The sequence below is a fragment of the Populus euphratica genome, unplaced genomic scaffold (genome assembly GCF_000495115.2).
Source record: "Populus euphratica unplaced genomic scaffold, PopEup_1.0 scaffold416.1, whole genome shotgun sequence".
Lineage (NCBI taxonomy): Eukaryota > Viridiplantae > Streptophyta > Magnoliopsida > Malpighiales > Salicaceae > Populus > Populus euphratica.
The window spans coordinates 117,788-136,811 of NW_011500303.1; the positions used below are offsets into that span (position 1 = coordinate 117,788).

Here is a 19,024-nt window from a genome sequence, read left to right on the forward strand (position 1 = left end):
GAACTTCAAACAGATTATTCATAATTGTACGATTATCTATAACCGGATTAGTGTAATGACACAAAACCATGTTAAAATTGGGTAGCAAGGAGGCTGATCAAAAACGTTTTGACATGTTTAGAAATAAAACAGAACAACACGCTAGAAAATTTAGCATCACTGCCTGCAAATATGATCAGTTTTAACCTATTAGAGTAATTGCCTCTCTAATTCTGCAACTTAGCAATCCTTATCCTTTAGACAAAGTGATCATCTGTGGTCTTTTTTTATCATTGTGATAATGCATCAACAATCTTTTCATACTTTATTAAAGGCGTTGTAAAAGTTGAATGGTAGGGTATATAGTAGAGGACTTGCTTCAATAATGAAATTAATGTGACTAATTATTCCTGTGTTATTAATCACGCTTAGTTCAGCGGGTTAACTCGATAATCAGTTAATCCAGTCTTTAGCTGGGACCGGACTTTAAATTAAATCGATGGAGAGTTAGGACATAACATCTAATAAATTAATTAATGTAACAATTTATTTTTTTTTAAGAAAAAACAAATATTATTGTTTTTTGAAAAAACAATCTACAAACTCATGAACTGAGCTTTGAACCAACTCATAGAACAAGTCGTCGGGTTTATTAACTTTCATTGCCCCCATGAAAATGAATAATACAGGGACTTAATTCCATATATATCACGGGTAAAACTGCCAGAGCAGTGGGCTCCATGATAGAAATTATATGCTCGATCTAAAGATATATGTTTGAACCTCACTCAGGCATGTAAGACTTCCTTTTAAATGAAACCAAAACGGGATTTGACTACACCATGTAAATACAAGCACCAAGGGCTGCAAAGTCTACCATGGATAGTGTGCTTTACTATATAAAAAGTGAAGGCTTTATGTCCTCATTCCATACGTCATTTCTTGCTATGAGCAAAACCCATGTTTTCTATATGTATAGTTGCATGTGTTTTTACCTTCTTTCACATGTCTTTCAAGGTTGAAATTGTCGGTGGAAAGATGGACGAGGAGTTGCAATCAAACAGTAGTGTACGAGAACCATATCTCTTAAGTGACAAAGACACTGTCCATCAAATGACAGGGTAGTCAAGAAGCTGTTCAAGGCAAACAGGCAATCACCATACAATAATTTGTTGGAGTGTGTTACATGATTGAGGTTTGGACAAGAGATTCATGCCTAACTCTTACAAAAAAAGGGTCAAAAGGGCCCAGATAAATGAGTGAGAAAAGGGGCATCAAGTTGAGCCAAGAAAAATATGGCTCTTTAATGTTGAATCATAATGGCGAAAAAGGCATTCCAATAGCATCAAAGAAGAGATCGTTCGTGTTGATTAAATATTGCGACGTGGAATTCCTGGCGAGAGCTTCCCACCACATTTACAAACCGGCTTTCTTAAATGCTACAGCTTATCATGAAAGTCTTAGGTACCTTGATTGGAAGGGCTCTCCGATGTCGGGACAATTAGCCAGGTGTGAAGCCAGGCTTATGCAGGCCATGATGTCATGGATGGATGGATAGGATATCAAGCCAAATACCGATTCTCGAAAAAAAAAAAAAAAAAAGGGTGTCGACTAAAGCTGTCCTACTAGTCTTGTCCTGGGGCCTAATTTAAGGCAGACTTTTCTGATTCTTTCTGGACCCTGCAAACTTGGAGAAGTAGTCGGATTAACAGTAATCATAGCATGGGCTATCCCTGTATGGTTATCCTCACGTCGGCCCATTTGATCATGGATGGATGGATAAGATAACAAGCCGAATACTGACTCTCATAAAAAAACACTGGGTGTCGACTACGTTGTCTTTCTTGTCATGTCCAGGGGCCTAAAGGCGAAACGCATATGGGAGCAGACTTTTGTCATTCTTTCGACAACCTGCAAACTTGGAGGAGAAGTAGTCGAGTTAACTGTAATCATAGCATCCGAGTATGTTATCCTCACATTTGCGTTGGCCCATTTGATCATTGGTTGCGTGGTGGATTTGATGGAAACTCGAGAGGGGATAGATAGGTTAAGGAAAACTTTTGATATTTTTCTTGCTGTTTATTAACACTTCAATATATCTCTGCTATTTATAATCTTTTAATCACTCTTTGTGAGTGCGGCCCATATACAGATGGGTGAAAGTTTAATTTTTTTTGTTTTAAAATAATTTTTTATATTCTTAAATTGTTTTGATGTATCATGTCAAAAAAAAAATTATTTTTTAAATAATATTACTTTAATATATTTTCAAGTTAAAAATATTTCAAAAAATAATTTCTATCATATTTTTTAAAAGTTTAATAAAAAAATTGCAACAACTAATAATAATAATCCTAATCTAAGACATAATCTAGTACAGAACTCGGAACTCTTTTAGAACTTAGAATTTTTAAGTCAAAAACTTAGCAAGCAATACATCATTTGATTTTTTTTATTTTTTTTAAAAATATATTTTTTAAAAATTTTAGTCCAACTTATAGCATAGTGCGGAAAGTAAATTAGTAAATTCTAAAAAGAGTAAAATATCCCTATTAAAAGAATATAAAAAATAAAAGGATGAAATTTATGATTAACCGAACATTAAATAGGCGTAAAGAATTTAAAGTTGTCTTTGGTCTTCCAAGTAAAATGTTGTTGTTAGTACAAATAAGAATAAAATAGCTAAATTAGTATAAATTCAAAAAAAAAAAGGATGAATATCAGCTTTCAAACTAATTTTATAGTATCATTCAATCTTTTCAACTATTACCAAAACCTGAATGCATGTTTTTGCATCTTAAAATACTTTACTTCAAATAATCCTCCTTAATTTATTTCCGAGTTCTTTTAATAACCCAATGCATGTTGACTGCATTGATCCATCGATCAGGTGACATGAACACTTATATTTAACAATTTGTGTCCAAATTTCATTCATGAATACTATTTTTTTTTTTGTTACGAATTAATGGGGCCTAAAGGCCCAAAGCATACCATATCAAAAAGCACAAAGCAAAGTCTAATCACATTAATCTTAACTAGCTGCTCCAGCCTTCGTATTATTACAAAATATTGCCACCAGTTATGACAATTTAACCTTCTGACGACAATATTACTCTTAAGTTCTTACACATCTTTCCATCTCAAACGAAAGTTTGAACAAAGAAAAATTAGAAACTGATATTTTACCAACCTAGTTGAATTTTTACTTGGCTTGTTGGTCTTCTCATTGTGTTGTTTAAAAAATACATTAAGTATATTCTCTATTTCATTTCAACCATTCAATTCATAATCCATAATCCATAATTATATATAAAATTATTAATTTTATCAGAATATTTTGATTTAATTTCTTTTATTAATTGTATATTCAAATATGATAATCAGTTTGGAAGTATGGTTGAAGATATTTTTTAAAATATTTTTTATTCAGAAATATATTAAAATAATATTTTTTATTATTTTTTAAAAAATATTTTTGATAACAGCATATTAAAATAATCTAAAAATATCAAAAATATATTAATTTAAAGTAAATTAAAAAAATATTTTTTAAAAAAAAATATTTTTAAAACGCAAAAAAAAATATAAATAACAAGAAAATTTGGAGTGAACCAAACTCTCCTTCACTCATTGTTTTTGTTTTCCTCTTTCAATTCACCATGACCTCGACATTCTATTTTTTTCAGTTATTCTCTTCCTTTTAAAGGCATAGAAAGCTAATGGCAGGAGCTCATTTAGGCAAGTTATATTTTCTTGGAAAACAACAGAAAATAAATAAATAAAAGAATATAACTGAATGAAAGAAAGAAAGAAAGAACACATGATAATGTTTCACCTCATGCATCTCATGCGTCTCTTCTTTACAGGGGAAAAAAAAAAAGCAATCTTCAAACTAATAATTGAGTATCTAATATTTCATTTTGAACAACAATTCTTCTCATTCTTTTTAAAACCGCATAATTAAATAAGAGAACTAGCTGTCCAAATTTGTTTGGTATGTTAGACACGAAATAAAAAATTAAAAAAAATGATATTTAAAGTATCCTAAGATAGAAATGATATCATAATAAAAAATACAGTGACAATTAATATAGAAATGATATTTTTTTTATTTGAAATGATATATAAAGATAGAAAGATTATCTGTTTAGTTATTTTAGTTTCCTCACCAAAAATACAGTGACAGTGTTTTTAGTTAGTGTCTTCTAGAAAAGACAAATATAAAAAGCATAGATTAAAACATAATTTGGTGAGGAAACTAATTAGAATAAAAAATAAAAATAAACTAAAATATTTTAAATGATATATAGTTAGTATCTTCTACATTTTTTATTTTTTATTTTAGTTTCCTCGCCAAATTATGTTTTTATCCATTTAATATTTGTCTTTTCTAGAAGACACTAACTAAACACGACCTTGAAAAACACTGTATGATGTCCATGTGAATTCAACTTAATGAAATCTTTATCTGAATTTAAATTTTTTTAGTACTTTTAACCTGTTAAATGTCGATGATTAAAGTGATTGCTGGGCAAGGAATAGATTCAAAACTTTGAATCATCATCAAATCGGTGACAAGAGATTCTAGCTTAAATTCTTTTGAGTGCCTAGGTGACCGAGGATATGTTTATTCCTGCTTCTTCTCAGGTCTCTTTACGCTGATCACCAGCTCCACTGCCAAACTAGAAGAAAATCCCTCAAGGGGTTACTTAAGATAGATAGAGTCTGTAACAGCGGCAGGGGACCCTTCGAGTTTCCCAGAAGTCAATTAAAAATGGCAATGCCTCGTCTGCAAAATGCTTTTGACTCGCCTAAATTGATGGTATCCTATGTAATGTCAAGAATGAAACCTATAAGCTATAAGCTATATATTGTGAGCTTCAAATTTTCTGATTGAATGGAATCATCTTTCTTATAAAGAAAAATATAACATAGAATACCTATAATTAATGATGGTAGGACCTATGATTAAAAACCCCAGCACAAGAAATGCATCTCAACTAACCCACACAAAAAACAATTCCTCAGCTAGAAAAATATCAATTATTCTGTCCCATTACCCTAACTTTTTCATCAAAGTATCCTCCAACTCTAGGCTAGAATTATACTATATTTCCACTTGGGTTTTTGAATGTCCAAAAGGGCATATATGGCATCTACCTTCTACAACATTACAACACTGTTTTTGTGTACAAGCCTCCAGAGACGAGCGTGTTTAGCCTGTAGTTAAACCCTTAAAGAACCCGTCAACCTCTCGAGCTAGACAATTTTGAAAATCCTCTTGAATGGACAATACTTTTATTTCTAGAAGCTGCACAAAATGGTGCTCCTGTGAAGGAGGGAGACACGTCGTCGAGCCCAAGGTCCAGCAACCAGCGATTCCCAACCCACGTGTTCCTGCCTGTAGAATGCTCGATGGAGTTGCAGCATGGCTAATCAATGGTGTTGCCACAATCTTTTTCTCCTCTCTAGAGCGGTGTTCTTGCATCTACATAGACACAAAAGATGATTCTGAAGATTCTAGTCACTTGCCTTTGGTACACTATGAAGGATATGGCAACGAGGCTAAGGGCATGAAAGGAAATGGAGTTGAGAAGAACGAAGATGGACAAAAAGATTGATGATTGATATATAGGTGTTCTAAATATAGGAAATGCATGCATACATACATACATACATACATATATATATATACACAATTTATTTGTTGTATTTGTTCATTAATTATACAGGACTTTGTATATATCATATAGTTCGTGTAAAAGGATTAATATTCTTGGATTGTTAAAAAAATACGTTCTATCTGTTTATATACTAAGATAACGTATATAATTAAAACTAACACGCAATTCAGAGATAAATATAAAATTAGTTCTCTATTTTATTTTTAGCGTTAATTTGTGGTTATAGGTATTTTTTTTGTGTAAAAAAAATTATTCACATATTTATATGAAAAACAATTTAAGTGGTAAGGTGCGGGTGCGGGTGATTGTGGTTTGATGTGGCAGTAGTGATCATTACAGTGAAAGTCATGCTAAGGAATTATATATGAGTGGATTATTGTACATATAATTTATTTGATGATTTAAAAATATTTTTTTAAAAATAAAATGGATTTTAAAATTGATTATAAAATATTTTATATGATTTTTTTTTTTTAAAAAAGAAGAATAAGGAATGAATGTGAGCATTTTTTGTTTAAAAAAAAAAAGAAGAATAAGGAATGAATGTGAGCATTTGGGAAAGAACAATGAGTTAAGGGATTTTAATATAATTATGCACAATATTGAATTTAGTCATACGGGTAGTTTGTTGCAGTACCTGCTTAAGAGTCATTTGGTTACTTGTGTCATTTGCATACTAGTTTACTGAATCACGAAGGATCTGAATAAAAAAAATTGAAAGTAAAAAACAAGTCTAGCAAGTAGGAAACTTTTATATTGTTATTAAATTTAACTTAACAGAGTTAATTTTAGAATTTTTTAACCTAATTTTTTATCTATTTTAGTTTTAAATTAAATCGTATAAAAATTATTTTGATATAATTTAATCAATTTAAGTAATCCAAAAATAATTTGGATGACCAATAAAAATATGATATGACTTTGAAAATGATATCTTTTTTTAATATTGAGATAATAATATATTATCAACTCAGATTTCATAACTTAACTCATTAAATCAGCTATTAAATAATCATTTTAATTTAAAAATTTAAGTTATTAATTGAGATATTAAGATATAATTTATATTATTTTCTAACACATCCTCTTAAATAAAAGTTTTTTGAATTTGAAACTTGCATTAACCTATCATTATTTTATATTTAATTTTATCAAATAGGATGAGATGGTGAGATTCACACCCTCCATTTGATCAAGAAGATTATGATATAATGTTAAAAAATAATCTTAATTTAAAATTTTAAATTTTTAAATAAAACTTTAATTTATGATTTATGCTAATTTTTAGCCTTCACGATCTTAGTCATAAATTTTATTGAATTTAATAAATTTGTTTTTGTTTATTTTTCTTTAATTTATGATTTATGTTAATCTTTAGCATTCACGATCTTAGTCATAAATTTTATTAAATTTAATAAATTTGTTTTTGTTTATTTTTTATAAAGTTATAATAATTTTTAGTATTTTATAGTGGTTAATTCTATAATTATATATTAAAAAATATTAAGAGATAAAGTAAAAAAATAAAAAAAAAACCTGCTTCATTATTTATTTGAACAGTGCAAGCAACTGATTTGAGTTCATTTTTAGGATAGGAATACAGTAGAGAGAATAGATTGCGACAAGGGCACCATGATCGGGTTGTAGCTAAAGGTGAGGTAAAGCAAAAGAGTGTTGAAATATAGAGGTAAAGTTGCCTCATGGACACTGCAAAAGAGTGTTGAAATATAGAGGTAAAGCACTGCAAGAGAAGTGTTTAAAACTAAAACATTTTGACTAATTTTCACACGTCTAATTTAAAAATATACAGATATTTACAGAATTTCTAGTACATGCACAATCCTTGCAATTCCATGCTAATAACACGTGGCATGTGTATTATATTAATGGAAATAGTAGACATAAAAAATATAATTATGTATTATATTTCCATTAATATAATACATACGGCATATGTATTATATTAATGGAAATAGTAGACATATGATTGATGTATGAACTATTTAAGCATATAAGAGTAACGTTTGTTATTATACTGGAACAAAAGAAATAAAGGCAGAAGAGATAAGATAAAAAAAATGAAAATAAAATTGTTTTCGATAATAATGAATAAGATAAAGTGGTTATTTTTATATTCTATTTAATTATAATGGACAATTTATAATAAAATATATAAGAAAAAGCCTATTTTATTTTTAATATATATTGTTGTCAAATTTTTATATTTAAAAAAATAAATATGAATTTTTTATTTTAATTTATATTGAATGTTAAAATTAATAATATTATAATAACTTTAATTATACAACTAAGTCTGACTTCACAAATTAACTTGAGGTTTAGATAGATTCAAGTTTAAAAAAAATAAAGAAATTATTGACTTGACATGACCTGATTAAAAACTACAGATAAAACAAAAATAAGAAATTTGTTAATTTTTTTAAAAGAAAAATGAACAAAAAAAGTTGTTTTCATTATTTAAAAAAGTAAATTAGATTAGCCGGGTAGACCCTCCCAACTCGTAACCTAAACTTTACCTCGGGTCATTTTCCAAGTCAAGTTTTAAAACTATAATAGTGACTAGTTTTGTTTTATATTGATCTTGGTTGACTTTCTCAACACGTAACTTAGACTTTATCTCAAGTCAACTCTCGATTCAGATTTTAAAATTATAATAATAATTATTTTATTATTATCTTGGGTTAACCTCGATCATGACCTAGATCTTACCCTAAGTTGATCTTCAAATTAAATTTTAAAATTATAATAATAATTATTTTAATCATTACACTAACTTGGGTTAATCCAAACCCCGAATCAACCCATGAGTGGAGTTTCAAAACTATAATAATTATTATTTTTATTATTACATGTCTTAGTTGAGCAATTTTGAAATGAAAAGTTTTTATAATAATATATTATAAATAAAAAATAAAAAATATTATCTCTAGAAATATATTTTCTCTATTTCTCTTGTTTTGGAAGTATAAAAACTTACTTCAAAATTATCTTAGATATAATTTTATTTTTATATCTTTATCTCTATTTTTTCAATCAAATATATTTTTATTTTTATTGTCTTAACCTTTTTTCTTTGGTAAAAATATTTGGATTTCTATCCTTAAACTTTATAAAATCAAGTCAGACCCTTTTTAACTTATGTACTCTAATTAAATATAATATAATTTAATATTTATAGACTTATTTCTCTCATGAAAAACTTTTCTTTTTTTTTCAAATCAATTACAGATTTATTATCAACAACATTCTATATGCTTTTTTATTGAAACATGTATATTGTCTTCAAAATTCTTCTTCCACACAGCAACAAAAATGCATGAAGCTGATGTCTCTCGTAATTAAGTAGAAAAAAGGGTCACAATTATTTTTCCTTTTAACTTCATATGAAAATTAAATAGTATCAATGGTACTCTTGCTATCATCAATATATCTTTCATGGTTATTGTCACTATAACCAACCAAGTTGAACTCATTCGAAGAAAAATTAATAGAATAAATCATAAAAAAAAAAAAATTCCTCTAATGTATCGAATGTTCTCTATTACCAATGAATGTATTACAGTAAGTTACGAATCATAAATTGCTAATTAATCTGCCTTCCAGACGGTTCTGTTGGATGGATATATCTTCTCCATTTTCTGACAAATTTACACCAGATTGAGTAGGTGCGTTGACTGGTTTGTAATTTTCATATTGAACTCATTAGGAATATTTTTACATAGCTCTCTTAAGAAATAAAAATGCTTCCTTAGACTTGCCTTAATTAATTATCTTAATCATGCATATAAAGCTTAATGATACATTCATCTAGCAATTAGGAATCATGGATCGATGCATATAACGCTATAGACAGATGAAAGTTAATTAGATGCCCTTTGCAGCTTTGCCTATTACTGTATATTATATATACGAAGCCTTAAAACATACTCCGATTAACAAACTACTTGAACAAGCTAAACACGTGTACTATAGAGGTGGAAACATTATTTTCATAACTAGGAATTTAGCATTACAACATGTTAATTTGTAGCATATAACAAAGAAATTTAGAAACAGGCAACATGTCTTGTCCTTGTTAAATAATCATTTAAATTCTTCACTGCTAAGATATTGATGGTATAAAAGGTAAGATAAAAAAAAAAAGGCATTATTTTGCCCATGTTTTATGATTTTAGCGTATCTTGCTTTTAAAATGTCGGGCTTGTGCCTATCATTTATTCAGCAACAATAGATTATCAGTTCATGCTTTATTCCTTTCTTTCCTTGAGTTTCTTTCCAGCTACTCCAATGATGATTCTTGTAACCTAAAGATTCTTTCCCTTATTTGGTCCTCAATCTTTTCTAATATTGTAAATTCGTAACCCAAAAGATTTCGCGTGGATAACAATTTAGTGCTTGAGTTTTTAGTACTATAATAATTTATTATTTAGTTTTGCTTTGTGATTAACTCGATCCATTGACTAGACTGGACTATTGTTAAACTTTTTAAAACTTTCGTTAGTCTTTTCTAGAAAATAACCAAACTACTCTTGAATTAAAATTACAAAGGTATTTTAAAAAAAATAAAATCTTAAATTAATAACAGCTCAACACTCGACACTTAATCAACAAACATTTAACAAAATAAATTAAATTATAAACAAAAATAAAAATATAAGCACATAAAAATAGATAAACTTAAGACCCAGAATATATATATTGGATGTTTGAATCAATTTACGTATATCTTAACTAATCTTAGAAGCTCTAAAATTAATGACTATGTAAGTTTAATAGTCTTCGTATTAGCAACCACAAGACTCGAATTTAAAATTACAATAAAAATAGACTTTTTAATTCTAAATTTTTATTATTGAGCCACCTATTAGATAGTTCCCAAAATATATTTATTAGTGTTGTGTGTATATATATATATATATGTAAGATATTTATAATGTTTTCATTAGTATAATATACACATACCTTAATACTAACATTATGCATACATCTACATATCTATAATATTTATAATGTTATCATTTAACATACATACATACATACATATACATTCATATATATTATTAAATAATAAATAATACTTCAATGAATATCGAAAACCTAATAAATTATAAATTACGTGTAAATATTTAATTTTTTAATTACTCAGTAATGAGTATAATATAGATATTTATTTAAACATAAATATGAGAATAAATGTACTAAAAATCCAATCCGTTGATGCATGTTTGATGGTCGATATCATCCCCGTAAGTAGCCCCTCAACTTGCATATTCTCTTTTTTGTACTTTCGGCAAAGGCAGCAGATTGACAAGGTCATTTTTAGAGTGCCTCCAAGCTATTGAAATTGGAATTACTGAGGAAGGTATTAATCATCAGTTGGCAAGTCGCTCTCTTCCAATTAATTAATCATCTTCAAATGTCAAAATAGTTCGGCAATTTACAAGGACTTTGCTAGTGACAGTATTCAGTACTGATGCAACAATTCTGAAATGGATGTGATAATTGAGAGGGGAAAAAAAAGAAATAAGTTATTAGTAATCTCAATGGCCAATCAGCTCCCCAAAACGCACCTTGATCTTTGATTAGCTAGCCTTGCAGTAGATTTTGGCATGCCTTTGATTAATTGACATCTTTTACAATTATTTATCGCAGTCACCCAGCTTAAAGCGAAGGCTAGATAGAAAACACAAGATACAAGGATATGAGCTGACATGCCATTGTTTTTTTTAATTAACTTAGGTGTTTAGACCAGTTTACACGTACCATAACTAATCTAATAGGTTTTAAAGTTAACGAGCATGTAAACCTTCAGTGACCATCATATAAACAACCAAGGACTCAAACCTGAGACCACAGAGAGAACAAACCCCTTGATCCCAAGTCCTTACCACTTGACCACCACCTACATGGTTACATGCCATTGTTTTTTTTTTTAGATTAATGTGGATATCCGGGCCAGCTTGCGCGCACCACGACTAATCTCACGGGCCCTGAAGTTAACGACCATGTAAGCCTCCAGTGACCATCATATGAGCAACTAAGAACTCGAACCTGAGATCACAGAAGAAGCAAACCCCTTGATCCCAAGTCCTTATCACTAGACCACCATCTAGATGGTTACATGCCATTGTTTTTAGTATCATGGGTCGTCGGTGCTTAAAAAAAAAAAATCAATAAATCATGAAACATGATAAATAGAAAAATGTTTGTTTATGAAAATAACAAGCAGCACCTTTATTGATTATCTTCTCGGTTCACTGTGAAACAAATACAGATATATAAAGTTATGATCTCTTTTATTATGTTTTCGATGCTATTTCTTCAATTATTATGCTTCATTCTTTATTCTTTAAATATTATTTACAAAATTTTAAAAATTAAAATCAGAAACAACTAAGAGAAACAATAAATAAATGGACAAGTCAATAAAAACACAGAGTTGAGGACTCCAAAGCGTAATAATAACAAAGATGCAAATAAATGTTTCAAAGAAACAAAACAAGACGTTTTTCAAATGAAGATATTATCTAGAAATTGCATTGTTTTGAATGTACCAAAACAAAAAAAAAAAAAAAGAAGAAGAAGATGCTCCTTCGGGATTCGAATCCTCTCCCATCCAAAGCATGAAAAAAGACTAAACAACCACTGATTAATATTTTATGTTCATAATTAATTCAGAAAGCAAATGTGATATCACAAGAGAAAGACATAATTTTAAATTATAATTAGTGAGCCACTCTTCTGTAATAAATAATAATAAATCACCTTAATGCCTTTGATGATTTGGTCAGCCATGACATACATGCATCCGGCCCAGTTTCTCTCATGGCTTGGGCTTGGCTAGCTTCGGCTGGAGAACCAAGCCACACACGTGTCTTCACGCCAGTAACCTCCCCAATTATTTGCTCCCCACACGCTCATGCAATCATGATTCGACACGCTTCACCGGGGAGCATAATTTTTTTGTTCCTTCATGGCTAAGCTTAATCAAGCCCAATAATTCTGCGGGCCCCATCAGCTAATGTCACTTTAGTTTGCCTTTTGAAAAAGACCACCATGGTGCCCACTGACTGGAAAGCCAATCCCTGTACACATACGGTGTATGTACATAAGACATACGATCTTGGACGAATATACCCTTGAGAAGGCAGTTTTCACGCCAACGGGATGGGCCCTACCAACACCATGAATTCTGCCCATAAATACGAGCCTCCTATGATGCAATTCTTCCCTTTCCTCCTCCCCCTCCCCTCCCCTATCTATTTAGCAATTTCTATAGCCATGCTGTCAACGGTTTCGGCCATTTTCCCATCGGTTGAACCGATGGCCAGCAACCCATTTCAGTCGTTCGAGAACGGCTTTACGCCTTGGGACTGTTTCGACCCCTTTCCAAGCTCTCCTCAATCACCAAAGCCTGTTGGTTCGAGTTCCGGTTCGGATAAATCCAACCAGGCAGACCAAAACCCTGACAACTCGAACTCAAACTCTGGCTCCGACGACCCAAACCCTCAAGTTTCAGTCATAGATGAGAGGAAACGCAGGCGGATGGTATCAAACCGGGAGTCGGCAAGGCGGTCACGGATGCGAAAGCAGAAGCACGTAGAAAACCTAAGGAACCAGGTGAACCGGCTTAGGATTGAGAACCGGGAACTGACGAACCAGTTGCGCTTTGTTTTGTACCATTCCCATGGTGTACGGACAGACTACGACCGACTCCGGTCCGAGTATAGTATGCTCCGAAAAAAGCTGTCGGACATACGCCAAATTTTGATGATGAGGCAACTCCAAGAATTGACGTCCGCGTGGCCGTGCAATAACATGATTACCACCACCACCACCACCGAACAAATAGCTCCATCATTAATCACTTCATAAACGTATAAAATAAACTCAATAAATCATGAAACTGAAAGCTAAAACAGGAAGAAAACGAGGCTTTATTTGTAGGGTCTTCTGATCAGTACTCTTTGTAGAGTCTTATATATATGTAAATGATAAAGCTGCTATGAAGCAAAACTTAAATGGTGGGGTTTACGGTGATTTTTGTTAAAGGGTGCTTTTTAGGGCAAAATGATTGGCGGTTTTGGGGAGCCTTGGTTCATTATTGTCATTGTAAAAAGAGTAGTTGACTCGTGCCCGGTTATTTAAAGCTATATTATCCATCTTGTTTTCCTATTGTTTTCACTTTACATCCGCACCACTTCTTATGCTTATAATTATAATATGAATGGAATCGTGTGCGTGTGTCTGTGTCTATATATATATATATATGGCTGGAAAAGTATACAGAGAACCTTCAACTCAAAATCTTGCTCGAGTTCAATTTTGTAAAAATTAATTTTATCAAACCTCGTTGACTTGATAAATCAACTATAGATTAGAACAAAACTCAAGATAAAATTCAATTTAATTTTTTTATTTAACATAATATTATTTTAAATTGAACTTCCCGCTCTTAACCCATAACATGAGACTTAAATGAAATCATTGAACGATCCGGACGAAACTTCATGACTATGGTGCAGAGCATGGATAATGATGCCACGGCATCATCCTGACGCCCTGACCATTAACTCTTGATAACGAAAGAGAATGATCCCAGCTTGTGGATCCAAATACATGAGAGTAGAGAGAGGGAATTGTGTACAGGCAAGAGCCTGTATGCAGCCCAAATTGTTCTTTATTTATCAGTGCTTTTTACTAATTTACATCAGTTTTTCCTTCCTTGATTTGTGTTTTCACTTTCCAGGCCTAGCTGAAATGTTGAAATTAGATTTGTTAATTATTTCATTATTTTCATCATCGAGTTTTGATGACTCCTGTTATAGCTAATACTTACATTACGTTTTTTTAATGTTTTTTTTTTCCCTAATGGAAGAACAATATCAGTATGATAAAGCATTAATTAGTTAAAATAATTAATAACTAAGTTACGTGGTGAGGATATATGGAAAAACTACACGAGTATTTTATACAATGTGCATGTTTCCATAAATATTTATATAAATATCTAGAAATTTATATTAAATATTTTGTAATCTAGATATTTATATTAAATATCTCAAGTATTTCTTAAGATATTTATTTTAGAAAAGCCTATATTAAAACAACATCATCTTTCTAAATAGAAGGTCTGATTAACATAGCTCATCTCTCTATATTATATCTCTCTAGACACTAGCTATATATCTAAAAACAAATAAGTCTGATACAAAATTTAAATAATATTTAATAAATATTTAAATTAAAAAATTATTTATTCTTCCCGTCAACTGAACAAATTAATACTATATAAACTTATGCTTCAAAATATTTTTCTTGCAAGTGTCTTCAGCTCTATCAAATTTCCCCGATCTAGTTTTATTTGCTCATTGGAAACGCTTTTAATCTATTTACCATGAATTGTTTCATCCTCATCATCTGCAGCGATAAACATTTATTAATTTTAATTTAATTGAACTCACAGCAGCAACCACAAAAAAAATACAGTTCAATTAATTTGTAATTCATTTTGATTAATGAATTTTAAAAAACTGTAATCAAATTTTAGCATCTAATCTAAAAAACCAAACCGAGCTTTTTTTATCCTTTTTTATTTTCTTCTGGCCTTCAAAGGCTTAAAGACAGTGTTCAAATACTTTCTGTTGTGTCAACTTTTAAATCATAATCCAACCGTGTAAAATATCAAACATTTGGCACAACGTTGAATCAGTGCAGCTACTTTTTTAATCATTAAAATTTTAAGTATGGTTGTAGAGTAGAATGGACTGACCCGAAATCTAACTAATATGATATTTAAATCAGTCTAGAATGATTTGTTGATTCGAGCTTAGCCCGGTTCTAAACTAATTTTTAATTAATTAATTTTTTTTGAATTTTTTTATTAAAATATTATTATTTTGAATTTTTTTAAAAAAATAGATTTGAACCACTATCAACTCTCCCTTCCTGAAATTTAGTTCTTACCTTGAATCGAATTTTATAAGTATGATTTCAATTCAAAGAACGCCTCCATTTGCAAGAAGCCAATAATTGAAACCATAATTATACTGTGTTTTGACTAAACATTTCAAAACTGGTAATTCTTATGACGCATTTAATTAATTCCCTTTGGGCCGGCCATGAATATCAAGAGGCACCTTGCTTTTTCCTTGCCTACCGAAGGTATATTTGGCCCCATTATGCTTATAATTCAACAACTTTTTCAACTAACAATTGAGAGATAGATAGAGACGGAAATAAAATTCACAAGATTTGGATAAACCTTTCAATTTTTATTGATTGATTGATTTACACATTTCTTATCAACATTCATGTGCTTTTATATTTATAAAAGATTACGCCTCTAATTATCATAATCCAACTATAAATAATTATCTAATTAAACAGAGATTTTAATAAACTAATTTAACATAAATTTATTTTTAATAAAGAATTTCTATATACACTAGAATTTAATCTAGAAAATAGAAGAGTATCATATAGGTTAGGTTTTATTTGCTTTTTTCTTTTTTCTTTTTTTGAGGTAGCCTATTAATGGTAGCTTTGAAAGTTTTTCAAGTGGTAAAAAGTTTGTAGAAATGTTTCATTAAGTGTGTATTTGAAAGTGAATTAGTTAGTGCATTAGAAGCAAAAAAAAATACACAAAGAGAGATAAATATATAAATATAAATTTGTATTTGTATTTGTATTTAAAATAATTTTAAAATAAATTTTTATTTTTTAAAAACACAAAGAACAAGAAAACATGTCTTATCTATTCCAACTATCTTTGTTTTTGCAATAAATATATTATTTATTAATCTATATATATATATATATATATATATATATCATAATTTATAATAAATATAAAAAAAAAATGCGGAAGCCCCAAATTGGAGGTTCTCAGGCTTTTGATTTTGGATGTGGGATCCATCTCTCACAATTTTGCTAACCAAACGCTAGTTAAAGTTGCGTTTGACACTCGAACACCTGAAGAGTTACTGAATACCCAAACAAACCCTTAAAGCCCAAGTCCAAACCGTATATGTCAAGTGCTGTCCTTTCACAAGTTAAGAAATATACACAACGGGCTGTAGAGTTTTTCCTTGACATGATCATTTATGAGCTCAGTTTTGGAAGTTAATTGAATCATAGGTATTAAACCCGGCAGGGGATGGATTTTGGATTTTACAGATTAATTCAGATAAATATAAAAAAATTAAAAAAAATTAAGAAAGAATTCATGTAAATATAGACTATACATATTATAAATAATAAAATTTAAAAAAATATTTTAAATTTTTTTATCACATATTAAAAAGATAATATGTTAAGTTTTTAAGTTAAAGTATTTAAACCAAAAAAATTTTTTATTTTATATTGAAAAAATATAGTTTTTTTTTATGAATATAAAGTATATATATTAATAGGTTTCAAATTTCTTATTGATAAAAATTATTTTTTTTTGAAATATAAAGTATATATACTCATTGAAAAAACATAGTTTTTTTTTATTAGGAATATAGAGTAGATATACTAATGAGTTTATAATTCCATATTAAAAAAAAAAAATTTAAGAACATTGAGTATATATATTAATGAGTTTCTATTCTCATGTTGAAAAAAGATAATTTTTTTTTTTGGAAACATGGAGTATATATATTAATAAGTTTCAAATCTCACATTAAAAAAATATTATGTTATCATTTTAAGTTGAAATATTTAAACCAAAAATTTTTTTATCCCACATTGAAAAAACATGATTTTTTTTCTTGGTAATATAAAGTATATGTACTAATGGATTTTAAATCTCATATTTTTTTTGAAAAAAAACATTGGGTCTTGACCAGGTCTTACTCGGGTCAGGAGTTGATCCGCCGGATCGACTGGGTTTGACTGGATCGTTGCACTAACCGATCTTTTGACAAACACAGACCGGTTCAACACCTGGATTAGCCGGGTTCTAGATCGACCAGTCAGACCAATTTGGGTTTAATAACTATGAATTGAAGTATTTTGATTGAATTTAATGCAATATATAATTTGAATTTAATTAATATTATAATTTTTATATTTAGAATAAAATTTTAAATCACATAATTAAATTCAATTATACTATTGTGAATAACTATAAAAATACTTAAATTAGTAATTTTAACTATTTTATCTTAAAAAAAATTTGTTACAAAGACCTTTATATTTACTATTTTTGAACTACTATTATTTTAATATTAATTTTATAATCTAACTTTAGCATCCGTGCGTTGGTCTACCTTGAATTTTCTTGCAATATTAGAGAAAAGTTTGAAAGGTTGATGTTGCATATTAGTCTTGAGAGAAAGAATTCACGAATATTAACGATAGACTAAGTGCAGGAGTATATAATGTAAGTAGAAATTTCAAGTAACAACAATGTAAAGAGAATACAATTTTGATAATGTTAATAGCTCAATAAAAATACCGTAATTCTTAAGATATCATTATACAAGAATAGATTTTTTATAATTACATAAATAAATTTGTTATGTTTAAGAATATCCAAAACCTTATAGGTTGGTATGTCTTATAGGTTGTGTATCATAGATTATAAGTCATTTATATATTTATTTTCTTAATTCTTAAGATATCATCATCATCATGATCAACTAGTTTGTTTATTTATTTTTCACTGAAAGGAAAAATAGGATGCATTCTGCAACCAGAAGAAAAGGCATTACATTTCACATCCAACCCTACAAGTCACACATTTGTGGTATTTACTTTTTGTAGCATAATCCGATGCAAGCTCGTAAGCTTTGCTAATTAAGATGCTTTAAAGTTGCGTTTAACACGCGAACACCTAAAGAGTTAATGAATATCCCAAACAAACCCTTAAAGCCCAAGGCCAAACCGTATACGTTACTGTTTCACAAGTTAATATATATACACAGCTGGCTGTAGAGTTTGTCCTTGACATGATCATTTACGTCCTCAGTTTTGGAAGATAATTGAATCATAAGAATCAAACCCGGCTAAGGGGCTGGATTTTAAGTTTTATAGGTCAACTTATATTTATTTAAATTAATTTAAAAAATTTAAAAAAAATTAAAGTTTTAATATTTTATATAAAAAAATTAAAAAAATTTATATAAATATTGGATATATATATTGTAAATAATAAAGTTTAAAAAAATATTTTAAATTTTTTTTTATCACACATTAAAAAAAATATTATATTAAGCTTTTAAGTTAAAGTATTTAAACTAAAAATATAATTTTTTTTAATGAACATAGAATATATATACTAATAGATTTCAAATTTTATATTAAAAAAAAGATAATTTTTTTAAAAATATAGAATATATATACTCATT

At 29.1% G+C, this 19,024-nt stretch overlaps 1 protein-coding gene across 1 annotated transcript; it reads left to right on the forward strand.

Moving 5' to 3' along the window:
• The first annotated feature begins 12,211 nt into the window (after positions 1-12,211).
• LOC105113392 (basic leucine zipper 43-like) lies at positions 12,212-13,868 on the forward strand. Its single transcript, XM_011009548.1, has one exon. It carries the CDS (start codon positions 12,855-12,857, stop codon positions 13,560-13,562), a length of 708 nt encoding a protein of 235 aa, XP_011007850.1. The 5' UTR covers positions 12,212-12,854; the 3' UTR covers positions 13,563-13,868.
• The last annotated feature ends 5,156 nt before the right edge of the window (positions 13,869-19,024 follow it).

Coding starts and splice junctions, on each gene's coding strand:
- LOC105113392 (XM_011009548.1), top strand. CDS start 12,855: ATGGGCCCTACCAACACCATGAATTCTGCCCATAAATACGAGCCTCCT.